Source organism: Haplochromis burtoni, unplaced genomic scaffold (genome assembly GCF_018398535.1).
Source record: "Haplochromis burtoni strain Fernald_Lab_line unplaced genomic scaffold, NCSU_Asbu1 Contig_1348, whole genome shotgun sequence".
NCBI classification, from domain to species: Eukaryota; Metazoa; Chordata; class Actinopteri; order Cichliformes; family Cichlidae; genus Haplochromis; species Haplochromis burtoni.
In genome coordinates, this window is record NW_024583709.1 from 34,381 (window position 1) to 48,186 (window position 13,806).

The following is a 13,806-nucleotide window of genomic DNA, read 5'->3' on the forward strand; positions in this document are numbered from 1 at the left end:
GCAAAGCACCTCTTTTTAACTTCAGTGGATATTATATATGGTTATGCTCAGGATATGTCAGCCCATTTCTACTGGAAATGCCTTTTGGTTAAACTTTCAGCAAGGAATATGCATTTTCACTGTTAAATTTTTATATAGCTTTAATGCACATAAAAAAAAAAACAGCTGCTTGTTTAAGTGAAAATAAATGGATGGGTTTTTTTTTGTGCTAGTAAAGTTGTGGAGTTGTATTTTGTCTTGCATCAATTATATTGTCAGTTATATCGTTATCGCAAATTGTCAAATATATATCGTGATAAATATTTTTGGCCATATCGCCCTGCTCTATCTGACAGTTCTGTTGTGGTGTCATTTTTGACATTTAGAGGTGTCCGCTCCTTCTTTTGTTCTTCCATCCATTATCTTGGAGGTTGATCTGACTTTCATGTGTTCAAAGAATGTTGTTTTAGAATTGATCAGCCTTTCCATTAATTTGTTTTTGTAAATTACTTGTTATGTTTTTTGTTTTTGTCTTGAGGCTAACGAGTAGTTGAATGTTGTGCTTTGCTCTGTGAAGTTTTCTTTAGTAGTGTTGTTTACAGTCCGAATGGGCCTGGGGAAGAAGCTGTTTGTGAGTCTGGAAGCGCTGACCAACGGCCAGTGGGTCAAACAGGTGATGGGCGGGATGTAAGGGGACATATGTGATGGCCCTGGTTTTCCTGAGACAGGACGATCTGGCGATGGGTTCCAGTCTAACTATATCCCTGAAGGAGTTTCTCAGTGTTGTTCTCTAAAATCTAAATAATTATGGATTTGATCAACTGGTCCCGTAACAGAATTGACACTCTCCTGGGCTTGGGAGAGTCCGATTGTCCTGCAGACACGTTTGCTGCCGGATACTCAATGGTCGGTTGCGTCGTGTGTCTGGTGACACTTTCGATGGAGGACATCTACCAATGCGTAACCACAATAACAGATTTCTGGCTGACTGGAGCTGGCTCGGACCTGGCTTATTGAAGAACAAGAAGCGGCTACAGCTGTTCAAAATCCCATAAGGCTGGCCAACATGATAGACGATTGGCAGGGCTGTGAGTACTCAGACTGTGTTTTGAATGCAATATGGATAAGATCTTGGAGAAGAACAATGGGAATTGAGAGAATTGGGGACCAGTGATGGACATTAGACCAACTGTAAAAAATTGGATGCAGTTGTTCGCACTAAACCCAAACATTCACCATCTTCGCTCATGCAACTATCCCAGTGGTGCCAGCTGAAGGCTTGCCATGGTCGAAGCTGACTAGAACAACAAAATTCTCCATGATAACAGGATTGTTGTCAGAACTCTTTGTACCTCCTTCAAGGCCACCTGCGTCCACTGGAGACTGTTGATCTTCGCTTAACCAGGCGTGGTGACACTTTCTCTCAGCTGAGCATGGGATACACGCACACGCACAAAACATGTACACTGATACTGATACACCCTCACTATCACCCCCACTCCCCCGAATCTAACGCCTCCTCCCATGCTTTGGTTCCCTCCCGGGGCAGATGGCGGGTCAACTGGACCATTGCAGACATGCTGCAGGACCGGATGCACTGTCTACACTGGCTGTCTCTTACCCTTACCCACCCCTGTTGCCCGTGTAGCAAGTACATAAGCTAAAGAGTAAATTGAGTTGGTTATGAGTAGTTGGGCTAATTCAGAAGATATCAGATTCGGCTCTAGGAGGTGAGTGAAGTACAATAAACATACAACCACAGATATTGTGATTACAGTTGGTGTGCAGAATGTATGGGCGAGATGGATCTGCAAACCCAAGGACCGGGGCAGTTGTAAGCTTCTCAATCAGAGTCTCAAATGCAACTTGACAGTTGGTATTCCACCTCTCACCAAAGGATTGATTTGGCCTGTAGGTGGGTATCTTGCGAGCTTCCAGGGTCTTTGATCTTTGAACTGGAGAATATCCACGAGTCAGGTCATTGAGGGGTTTGGCAATGACGGAATAGTCTTTTATAAACCGGCGGTAATAGCCAGCAAAGCCCAGAAAAGACCTCAATTGTTTCAAAGTCTGTGGAACTGGCCATGTCTTGATGGTCTTTATCTTCTCTGGGTCTGTTTGAACTCCTTCCTCAGAGACAATATGACCCAAGTACTTTACAGACTTTTGGAAGAATCGACATTTCTCCGGTGCCAGTTTCAGCCCATATTCCTTCAACCGGTTCAGGACTCTCAGCAGTCTTCGTTCGTGTTCCTCAAGAGTGTCCGAATAGATGATTAAGTCATCCAGGAAAACGAGCACTTCCTTTAGGTGAAGGTCCCCCATGCATCGCTCCATCAAGCGCTGAAAGGTGCTTGGGGCGTTGGTAACACCTTGAGGCATTTGGTTAAACTCCCAGAACCCAAGAGGAGTCACAAAAGCAGTCTTTGCCTTGTCTTCCTCCTCCATCTGGATCTGGTAGTAACCGGACTTCAGGTCGAGTACTGAAAACCACTTAGAACCAGTGAGTGCTGAAAATGATTCCTCCAAATTAGGTAAGGGGTATGCATCCTTGATGGTTTGGAGGTTTAGTTTCCGGTAGTCTATGCACAGTCGGACCTCACCGTTCTTCTTCCTGACCACCACGATAGGCGAAGCAAAGGGAGACGATGATTCCCTTATAATGCCGGCTTCCAGAAGCTCACGCAGGTGACGGCGGACAGCTTCAAAATCTTGTGGATGGATTGGCTGGGCACGTTGCTTGAACGGTGTATTGTCATGGAGTGGAATATGATGTTTGACAGCTGATGTACATCCAAAATCCAAGTCATGATGCGAAAAGACCTCCGAGATGTCATTTAGCTTGCCTATGACTCGCGTCCTCCATTCAGGTGACAGTGGGGAATCACCAAAATCAAAATTCAGGCTGGTGATAGTGTTCCTGACTGGAAGATGGGTCACGTGATGTTCAGACAAGATGCAGTGGTAGGTTTCCAAATCCGCAATGACACTGTGAGGTGGAATGAAGGTATCTTGCTCCGACTCATTCGTAATAACCACAGGAACCTTGTATGGAGAAAGAGCTGGGAAGTTGATGAGACAACTGCTGACGCACAAACCCCCAGGTAAGGTGGAAGCAGGATGCTGTAGGAGAACACTCTGGCTAAACAATGGGGTGGAAACTTTGGCAGAGCCCTGGATGACAATAGTGCGGCCGGCCGGAACACGCACTGGAGCTTTGCTTAGTAGCCTCACATTCCCAATGCTGCCATTCTCCTTCTGCTTGTGTGACAGCTGTAGTGTTTTCAACACCGCTCTGTACCCATGAGTGCTAGGCTGATAGCTCGGATGCTGGTTAAGATGCTGTTCATACAGGGGTTCCAGGGTGTTCATCCCAATTAGCACAGTGGCGGGGACGTCAGGGTGTACGTCCGGAACAACTAGAGCCAATGTTGTTACTTCATACTCTTCACCAACAAAATCTCTGGGGAACTTGACGGAAATCTCAATGTATCCAAGATATGGAATGGTTTGACCCGCAGCACCTTCCACCTGGAGAAGATCATGGAGTGGTTGAATTTGTTGTTCATGAAGATGATTGTTGTAAAAGGATACAGGTATTGTAGTAACCTGTGATCCTGTATCAAGCAGGCATTTCTGTGGATGGCCTGCTAGGATCACCTCTGTTGTGCATCTTGACCCAACTAACCCATGAGGTAACATTGTGGTTGCCTTCGGACAAGTGTGTAGGTCTACACAGTGAACAATTTCCTCCTTGTTCCTTTCCTCCTTTGCGGGACAATGTGGGTCCTGCACAGTTCCTGTACGTCCCATTACGGGAACTGTATCTAGTTTAAATGTCCAGTTGATGAATTCCGCTTCTGCCATTTTGGTTTCCTTTCACTGAACTGTTTGCGTTTTGCATTGACCAATGCAGAATTGGGTCTGTTCTCACACTGTGGTCTAATGTGTCCATCTTCCCCACACCTGAAACAGAAACCAGGCTTGGGGTTAGGTGATATATTCCCCTGTGTATCCGTTCTTGGCTTCTGGTGCTGCTTTGGGACAGGAGTACAGGACTGACGAGACTGGGAAGCAGTTAAGGCGGCAAGTTGCTTTTGTATCTCCGCCATCTGCTGGGTGAGAGTGGACAACGCAGCACAGACCCCCTTTTCTTCTTCTACTGCGAACTGAGCTTGAGCTGCAACTCTGTGTCTTGGTGTTCCCAGATGTTGCTTCATCCTCAGAGTTTTGCTAGCCTCTCTGTCTTCTTCAGTTCTTAATAGGAGTAACAGTTCTGCAAAAGAAGGTGGGTTGGATTTTCTCTGCTTCAGCTGGAGCTCAGAGATAAGGTTACTATCCCAACATCCCCTACAGAATTGGCTGAGCAGGTGCCTGTTCACTTCACCCTGCTTGACTCCTCCCCGCTTGACAGCTAAACTCAGGGCCACCTGAAGTCGCTGTAGGTAGCCGGATGGCTTCTCACCCGAGTCTTGCAGCGTGTCCATGAACTTCGCATAAAGTTCTTCCCCGTCCTGTACAATTCCATAAGCAGAATCAAGATGTTGAATATAAGTCTCTGCTGGTAGGTCAGGGTTAAGGTGCTTGATTATGTCCGCTGCAGGTGGTAAAAGACTATCAAGGATGTGTCTGGATCTTCGCAGTTCTGAGATGGCTGGATCCTTTAAGATGAGATCCACTCCAGAGCGCCATGTATCATAGTCCACCTCATGCTGTGGGTGTGGCAGTCTCCCAGAAAACATGCGCAGCCTATGGGATGAACGTGTGTTTACATCTTCGCTCTTTACTATATGCTCCACAACATACCTCTGTACTTCAGGTGGATTCAACTCAGCTGCAGACATACTGATAGAATGTCCTTCTGTTGTTGTAGGATGTAGGGCAGCTGAAGAAGTGACAGGAATAGCCATGTTGTGGGTTTGTTGATCCGGAGTGGCAGCCGTTTTGTGTTCAGATGCGGCAGTGCATTCCTGCTTGAGCCCTTCTGGTCTTCCTGGGTGCAATTCTGAAACAGCTCCATTTATTTGGGTCATTAGTTCTTGAAGAACTTCAGCAAAATCCTGACCAGACAATTTTGCTACTTGTTTTAAGTCAGCTAAATAAGTCTTAGTCTTTGTGCACCCGACAGTAGCCGCATAGATTTTAGACAAGCTTTTTATATGATATTCATTATTTAAGGGCTTAAATGTATACGGCAGAATCGGACCCAATAAATCAAAAGCAGACCCCGTTTTAAACTCAACGACGAGCATATGATTAAACTCGGAACCGGGTGAGTTTATTGGCACGGAGCGTTCAATAGCACCATACTGGAGAAGAAAATCTTCAACCTCCTCAACCTCATATGCGGGGACGCCACTAACCAACACTGCGTTTGGTATTTTAACACCTAATGACTCCAACAAGTCCATGTTCATAGTAATATGGTGAGATAGTGAGACTGAATGTACACAACAATATTATACTTGACACAACCTCCTGGCTGGCTCGCCACTAATTTGTCTTAGTTGGAATTTAAGATTTCGGTTTAGTTATAGATGCAGTTCTTTTTATTTTTATGTGGGTTACATCCTCCCCGCCCTAACCCATGCACGTCCCGTCGCATGTTAGCCCGTCACCTATGTCAGTGTCTTGCTCAATAACACTAGACTCTTCAGGAGAATCTTCAACAGCAATGACAGGAATGTCGACAAGTATGTCTCCATTTCCAGGTAAGTTTTCAGGTAAGCTATTCTATTTCTGTTTTCAGGGTGACTTTCAACAAGTTCAAGTAGGATGTCTTCCACATCAGAGTCAGATTGCTCACCACCAGACTCCACTGCTGGAGGAAGAACACTGGACACAGAGGCTGGTTCTCCTTGCACTTCCACTTCAACTGAAGGATCCAAAATCAATGGTCCTAGGCTCCCACCGTCAGATGAATCTGGAAGATGATTCTGTTTTTCCACAGTGAAGTGCAACGTTGGAGGATTAACATATAATGAAACCAAGCTTCCTGTATCCTCATCCTCAACCAGAGGTTCTGTGAAGGAATTTAAATCCGGGTTCTGCTGCCGAGTTCTTGGTCTGTGAGGAAGTGATTGCTCTGGTGATTCCAAGTTAACCTCACTGTCCGTGAGGAAGCTGCATGGAAGGAGGAGGTCGCGGTGAAGGGTCCGCATAGGTCCATCGCTGTTCTCAGGTTTTACCTTATAGACCGGGAGGTCCCCAGCCCGATGGACAACCACATAAACTTCTTCCTCCCATTTATCTGAAAGTTTATGCTTCCCTCGAAGGCGGATGTTCCTCACAAGCACACGATCACCTGGTTCCAGTGCGGATGGTATCACACGGTTGTCAAAGCGTGCTTTATTTCGGTCGGCAGCCTTTGTAGCGTTACTGGAGGCAATGCTGAAATTTTCCTCCAATCTTGATTTGAGTGATTTAATGTACTGTGAGTGACTCTTTTGCTTAGATTCCCGCAGTGGCAGATTGAACACCAGGTCCACAGGTAAACGAGGTGTTCTACCGAACATGAGTTCGTAAGGAGTAAATCCTGTAACCTCGTTCCTGGTGCAATTATAGGCGTGAACCAGCGGTTTCACATGCTCTTTCCATCTTGTTTTTTGTTTTGTTTCCAAAGTCCCCAACATTGCCAGCAGCGTCCTATTAAATCGCTCCACTGGATTTCCCCTTGGATGGTAAGGGGTTGTACGGCTCTTCCGAATCTCACACAATTCTTTTATTAGTCTCGACTCAAAATCTTGCCCTTGGTCGGTATGAATTCGCTCAGGAATGCCATAGTACGTGATATAATTCTCCCATAGACACTTCGCCACAGTTCTTGCCTTTTGATTGGGTGTTGGGATGGCAACAGCGAATTTAGTGAAATGGTCAGTCAGGACTAAGATATCACGAGTGCCACTAGTGTCAGGTTCAAGAGCAAGGAAATCCATACAAAAGAGCTCAAGTGGTCGCGATGTTTTTATGCTGACAAGTGGAGCAGCTTTTTCTGGCAAGGCTTTTCGGCGCACACAGCGGCCACAAGTCTTGATCTTCTGCTCAACATCCTTTGCCATTTTGGGCCAATAGAATCTCGTACGGACAAGGTCGAGTGTACGTTCAATCCCCATATGGCCCATGTCCTCATGGAGACTTTTCAGGACTGATGGTCGCAGCTCCTCTGGAAGGACAAGCTGGTATAAAAGGTCTTCATTGTCCTGTCTCCTCCTGTACAGAACTCCATCCACCAGCTCCAACCTGGACCACTCTCTGAGCAGGAACGGAAGTTCAGGGAGCTCAGCTCTGGCTGTCGGTGGAATCCTCTCTCCCGTCTCAAGCTGGTGAATAAGCTCTCGAATACAGGGATCTGAGTGTTGTTTCTCTTTGATGTTAAGAGTAGAAACGACAGGCAGCTGGTGAAGGTCCTCGGAACAGTAACTGTCAGAGATGGTATCCACTTGAACTGACAAAGACTCGACAAGTGTGAGGCCAACCTCACTGCAGTCACCTGGCCGTGTGGCTCTGACCAGATGACTTTGGCAGATTGCCTTCACAATCTCTTCTGGGAGGACATCAGACTCAGCTGTGTGTTGAGAAATGAACTGACGGATGAGTTCATGGTCATTGGAAACTTCATCATTGGAGCAGGGGTAGGGTCGTCGCGAGAGCGCATCAGCGTCGCAATTTTGTTTGCCAGCTCTGTACAGGAGTTTAAAGGAGTATGTTGACAATGCAGCCAACCAACGGTGTCCAGTAGCATCCAGTTTAGCTGTTGTCAAAACGTAGGTCAGTGGATTACTGTCTGTAACCACTGTAAAATCTGCTCCGTACAGGTAATCTTGGAATTTCTCGGTCACACTCCATTTAAGGGCGAGGAATTCCAACTTATGGGCTGGATAACGGCTCTCACTCTGTGACAATCTGCGGCTAGCATAGGCTATGACCCGGAGTTTCTCCTCTTGCTCTTGATACAACACAGCTCCAAGTCCGGTCACACTCGCATCGGTGTGCAGAATGTATGGGCGAGACGGGTCTGCAAACCCAAGGACCGGGGCAGTTGTAAGCTTCTCAATCAGGGTCTCAAATGCAACTTGACAGTTGGTATTCCACCTCTCACCAAAGGGTTGATTTGGCCCGTAGGTGGATGTCTTGCGAGCTTTCAGGGTCTTTGATCTTTGAACCGGAGGATATCCACGAGTCAGGTCATTGAGTGGTTTGGCAATGACGGAATAGTCTTTTATAAACCGGCGGTAATAGCCAGCGAAGCCCAGAAAAGATCTCAATTGTTTCAGAGTTTGTGGAACCGGCCATGTCTTGATGGTCTCTATCTTCTCTGGATCTGTTTGAACTCCTTCCTCAGAGACAATATGACCCAAGTATTTAACAGATTTTTGGAAGAATCGACATTTCTCCGGTGCCAGTTTGAGCCCATATTCCTTCAACCGGTTCAGGACTCTCAGCAGCCTTCGTTCGTGTTCCTCAAGAGTGTCTGAATAGATGATTAAGTCATCAAGGAAAACGAGCACTTCCTTAGGTGGAGGTCCCCCATGCATCGCTCCATCAAGCGCTGAAATGTGCTTGGGGCGTTGGTGACACCTTGAGGCATTTGGTTAAACTCCCAGAACCCAAGAGGAGTCACAAAAGCAGTCTTTGCCTTGTCTTCCTCCTCCATCTGGATCTGGTAGTAACCGGACTTCAGGTCGAGTACTGAAAACCACTTAGAACTTATGATGTTCTATCCATTCATTCTCTTCCACTTATCCTTTATAATGTGTATTTTTTATTATTAATGTACTAACAAACATGACCGTGAGAGGCCACAGTGGGTAGGTAGGTGTCCGTTGACATCCACTCACTTTGGTCTTCCATGAGATAAATATGACTCAACAGCTATGAGTGCTCCACAGTGCACTTTTTTAACTTTCCATTTACAGTGATTGCCATTTTTGTTTTCTGTCCTTAGTATTTAGGATAAATCCCTGACTTCCATTGTTTCTTCAATCTCAGACTTTCTGAATGTTGGCTGTCAGAGACTCACTACAAAGTTGTGGCCTCTGCCCTGAAGTCTGACCCCTCCCACCTGACGGAGCTTGACCTGACAGGAAGTAAACTGCAGGATTCAAGACTGAAGCAGCTGTCTACTGGACTGGAGAGTCCAAACTGTCGACTTAAAACACTGTTGTTAGTTTAATTTTTGCCTTTTGAACCTCATAAATCACAACTTTTAGTCACAAATAACTTTTTAGTGGTGATTTGGGGCTGTGTGGAAACCTGTGTTTACGACTTTCAAGTTTAAAACATAGTGTATCCAGAAAGTATTCACAGTGCTTCACTTGCACATTTTGTCATCTTACATTCCAAAAGTGATTAAATTCATTTTTTCACCTCAAAATTCTATATACTTTGTTGAAGCACCTTTGGCAGCAATTACATCCTCAGGCCCTCTTGGGTATAATGTTACAAGCTTGGTGTAGCAGATTTCAAATGGTTGACTGCGTTGTGACGACAGACACAGACTGGCTGGAAACTGGATTTATTTCTAAAAGACAAAGTGCAGCAGCAAAATCAGTGTCACTCAGCAACAGCAGGCCTCTCCTCATCCCAGTGTGGAGTCCATGCAGCTCTGCTTACAATATATAAAAGAAAATACAATCTATCAAAACAACGGTGTGGATTCTCCCAACAGCCACTTTAAAATCAAATGTTATAGTGGGGTAAAACAGAGACAAATATGAAGCCACTAATAATAACTTGTAATATTTAAATCCCCACTAAGATGGATCAATTACACAATACATATTCAAACAACTTTAACTTTTCTCAACATGGCTGAAAATACTATTCAGTGTGCAACCTCAGGTCATGAACTCATTATACACATGAAACAAAACCTATACATTTACTTTACAAGACAAAGTGCAGCAGAAAAATCAGTGTCACACAGCAACAGCAGGCCTCTCCTCATTCCTGTTTAGCACAAGTAAGGACCACATAAATGGATGGTGTAACAGATAAAATGAAGTTCCAATTACTATTTGTCTCGTTCAAAGCAATCAAAAACACTTTGGGAGCTTTTAGCCATAAGAACTAATACTTAGCAAAGAAAAATACAACAAATTTAAATGTACAATTTAGTACAGGGAGAGGAGCTACAGAAAGTGTGCCTTACCAGTGTGGAGTCCATGCAGCTCTGGCTGGGAAACCCCACACATGCAACATGTTTACAAGTGGCATCACACTGATTAATGCCCCACTTCAACAGTGACACATGGAACCTTAGTTTTACAAAAATTAAATTTACACAATAATTGTGTGTGAATTTGAGTGTCCAGGTGCTCCTCCGGGATTGGTGCATCCAGGGTGGATGGCTCACACCGATTGGCTGAGGACTGGGAGGCAGCGGATAAGAAGAGACCGCCAGGGACTGCCAATTCATTCATCCTCAGCCCAACCCAACCGGCAGACCGTTCACTGTGTCATACTATGTTAATGTAAGAGCATGTAGGGAATAAAGTCTCAGGAATAAAGTTGCGTTTATTCCTGAGATAGGTTACTTTTGTTTGTTGTTTTGGCCTTGGGTTCACCCTGAAGTTATGATGCTCCCTTCCTTTGTTTAACTGCACCTTGTTGTAAATAAATCACTGTCACAAAATATTAAGTGTGTGACGTGCTGCTTGGGGTTGGACGGGGATGGATCACCCTTCATGTTGTGGTCTGGCCTAGACGGGCCATAACATCACACTCCGTATATTATATCTCAGCTACATTGGCACGCTTACTTTTGAGTAGTTTCTCACATTCTTCATTGTAGAGCCTCTCAAGCAACATCAGGTTAGATGGGTAGCATCACTGCACGGCCATTTTCAGATCTGAAATTGGGTTTACGTCTGGTTTCTGGCTCACAGAGTGGTCCTGTAGCCATTGCTGCAGAAAAACCACAGAAATGTCGAAAACATGATGTTTCCGCTACCGGCACGTTGTTGTTGCTGTCATTGCTGCTGCTGCTCGTCTCCTCCCACACTCTACTTCTGAGTCTTGGCGTGCTGCTTAAACAGGGAAGGCATGATTGAACAATGGTTACTAGCTCTTGACCTCCCTTGATCATCCTTGCTCAGTACACTTACTCAAAGGATATCCTTGGTGTCACAGGGAAGCTGAGAGCTGCTACCTGGGCCCACTCCCACCGTCAAGGGCAACAGCCGCAGCAACCACTGTGTGGGTGGCTGCCAGGTGATGTTGCCACCACCAGCACATTGTTGCTGTCATTGCTGCTGCTGGTTCTCTCCTCCAACTCTCCACTCATTTGAGTCCCGATGTACTGCTTAAATAGAGCAGGCATGATTAAACCAAGGTTACCAGCTGTCTACCATCCTCTCCTGGCAATGCCCCCAAAACCGACTGCACTGCTGGAAAAAGTAAAGCCCTGTGAATATTTTCTGGATGCACTTCAAATTACTTTTAATAGTTTCTAGTTTTGGTTTGAAAGTACATTACTTTTTGTGCTGTGAGTAGTATTCTTCTTGAAATTGTGCAGGCAAATATACAAAAAAAGTCCTCAATTTATTTGTTGTACATTTGTTACAATATATAGATCAACTTCTATTACTGATCAGTGAAGCATATTTGAGTAATTTTACATGATAATAATGTTAACCTTTTCTGCTTGGTATTATTCTGTAACAACAGACTTGCTAACTGTGGACTAACAGAGATCAGTTGTGATTCTCTGGTCTCAGCGCTGAAGTCTAACCCCTCCCACCTGAGAGAACTGGACCTGAGCAGAAACAACCTGCATGATGTAGGAGTGGCAGGACTTTGTGATGGATTACAGAGTCCTGACTGGAGACTAGAGACTTTGAGGTCTGAAACAATATTTAGATTTTTTTTTAATGATATGCATGAAATAATTTTATTTGATTTCTAAAATGGTAACTAAGAGGTACTGTATACCCAAAACCAAAAGCCTGGAATTTGATGCACATGCTGGCAAAAGTTTGTGTCTTTTTGGAAGACTCTATCATATGAATGTATTAGTTGACAATAGCTGGTTGGCTTTAAAATGTAAAGTATTATTCACAGTTTCTTCAAATTGCCCAAAAGCATCAAACAAGAAGAAAGGCGGAAAAAAGCAAGATTTAACCTTAACATAAATAAATAAACAAACAAATAATAATAAACACATGCAATTCAATTCAATGCAGTTTTATTTACACAGCACCAAATCAAAACAAGAGTTTTATATTGTAAGCTAGAAGCTATAATAATACATGCAGAGGGGAAAAAAAACCCAACAATCATATAACCCCCTAAACAAACACGTTGGTGACAGTATAAACGAAAAAGTCCCTTTCAACAGCAAAAGAATCATCTTCTGCAACTGGTTGGGGAAAGGGAAGAAAGACTTTGCAGACATGCTGTGGAAGAGAGACAGAAATTTATAAAAACGAATTATTCAATGCAGAGAGGTCTATTAACACATATTGGGAGAGAGAAGGGTGAGTCCAGAAGAAACACCCAGTGCAGCATGGAAATCCTCCAGCAGCCTACACCTATTGCAGCATAATTAATGGAGGATTCAGGGTCACCTGATCCAGCTCTAACTATATGCTTCAGCAAAAGGAAAACAAAGGAAATTTTGAAGCCTAATCTTAAAAGTAGAGATAGTGTCTGTCTCCTGAATCCAAACTGGAAGCTGGTTCCACAGAAGAGGGGCCTGAAAACTGAAGGCTCTGCCTCCCATTCTACTTTTAAATACTCTATGAACAACAAGTAAGCCTGCAGTGTGAGAGCGGAGTGCTCTAATAGGTTGATATGGTAATATAAGGTCATTAAGATAAAATAAGGGGCCTGTTAAGAAAGCAGTCCTAAATATTTGTTTAGTATGTGCGTTGAAGGACATATCCTGGTCAAAAATGAATCCAAGGTTCCTCATAGCATTACTGGAGGCACAGATAATGCCATCCAGAGTAAGACTCTAGTTAGATACCATATTTCTAAGATTTTCAGTTTTGGTATCTTTTCATGTGTGAATTGGATGCGTTGTTATCGATATCTGGTGAGATTTCATGTCAAAAGAACCTTTTTGAAAAATATTTACTTAGAAAAATTTGTTGTTGTGTTTTTGATATTTTTTCATTTTTTTTCTTTTATAAACTCAGTCTAAGGTCCTGCAGTTTGTCAGAGATCAGCTGTGTTCATTTAGGTTCAGCTCTGAAGTACAATTTGTGCTATCTGAAAGAGTTGGACCTGAGTCAAAACGAGCTACAGGAATCAGGAGTGGAGCAGCTTTCAGCTGGACTAGAAAGTCCAAAATGTAGACTGGAAACCTTGAGGTCTGTGTTTGACAGTGTCACATATCTTAATCTCATCCAAAGTAATCTAGGTTTAATTTTCCTTTATAGTAACATTTATTCAATAATTCTAAATGTAAAGAATTAATAATAATTCTTCAAATTGTTCTACAGTGAATTGTCTATTCTCAGACTCACCAGACAATTAAAAAAGTCAGGACTACTGCCAGTAACATTACATGACGAGCAAAATTTTGTGACTGAATTGTAAATAAATGTACTGTAATTTCAGACTTACTCACTGTGAACTACCAGGAAGCTGCTGTACATTTCTGGGCTCAGTTCTGAAGTCAGTCTCTTCCTGTCTGACAGAGCTAGACTTGAGCCACAACAAATTGCATGACTCAGGAGTAAAACTTCTGACTGCTGGGCTGGAGAATCGAAATTGTAGCCTGACGACTTTAAGGTAAAAAATCTAATTTCTCCTTTTGCAGAGTCTGAATCCCAGGAATAATTATTTTGCATATATATATACATACATGCACACACATATACA

The 13,806-nt window shown here is 43.9% G+C and overlaps 1 protein-coding gene across 1 annotated transcript; it reads right to left on the reverse strand.

Annotated features, from left to right (window-relative positions):
• Nucleotides 1-3,681: 3,681 nt before the first annotated feature.
• Nucleotides 3,682-5,479, reverse strand: LOC121813266 (paraneoplastic antigen Ma3 homolog). Its single transcript, XM_042216924.1, has one exon. It carries the CDS (start codon nt 5,394-5,396, stop codon nt 3,807-3,809), a length of 1,590 nt encoding a protein of 529 aa, XP_042072858.1. The 5' UTR covers nt 5,397-5,479; the 3' UTR covers nt 3,682-3,806.
• Nucleotides 5,480-13,806: the final 8,327 nt, after the last annotated feature.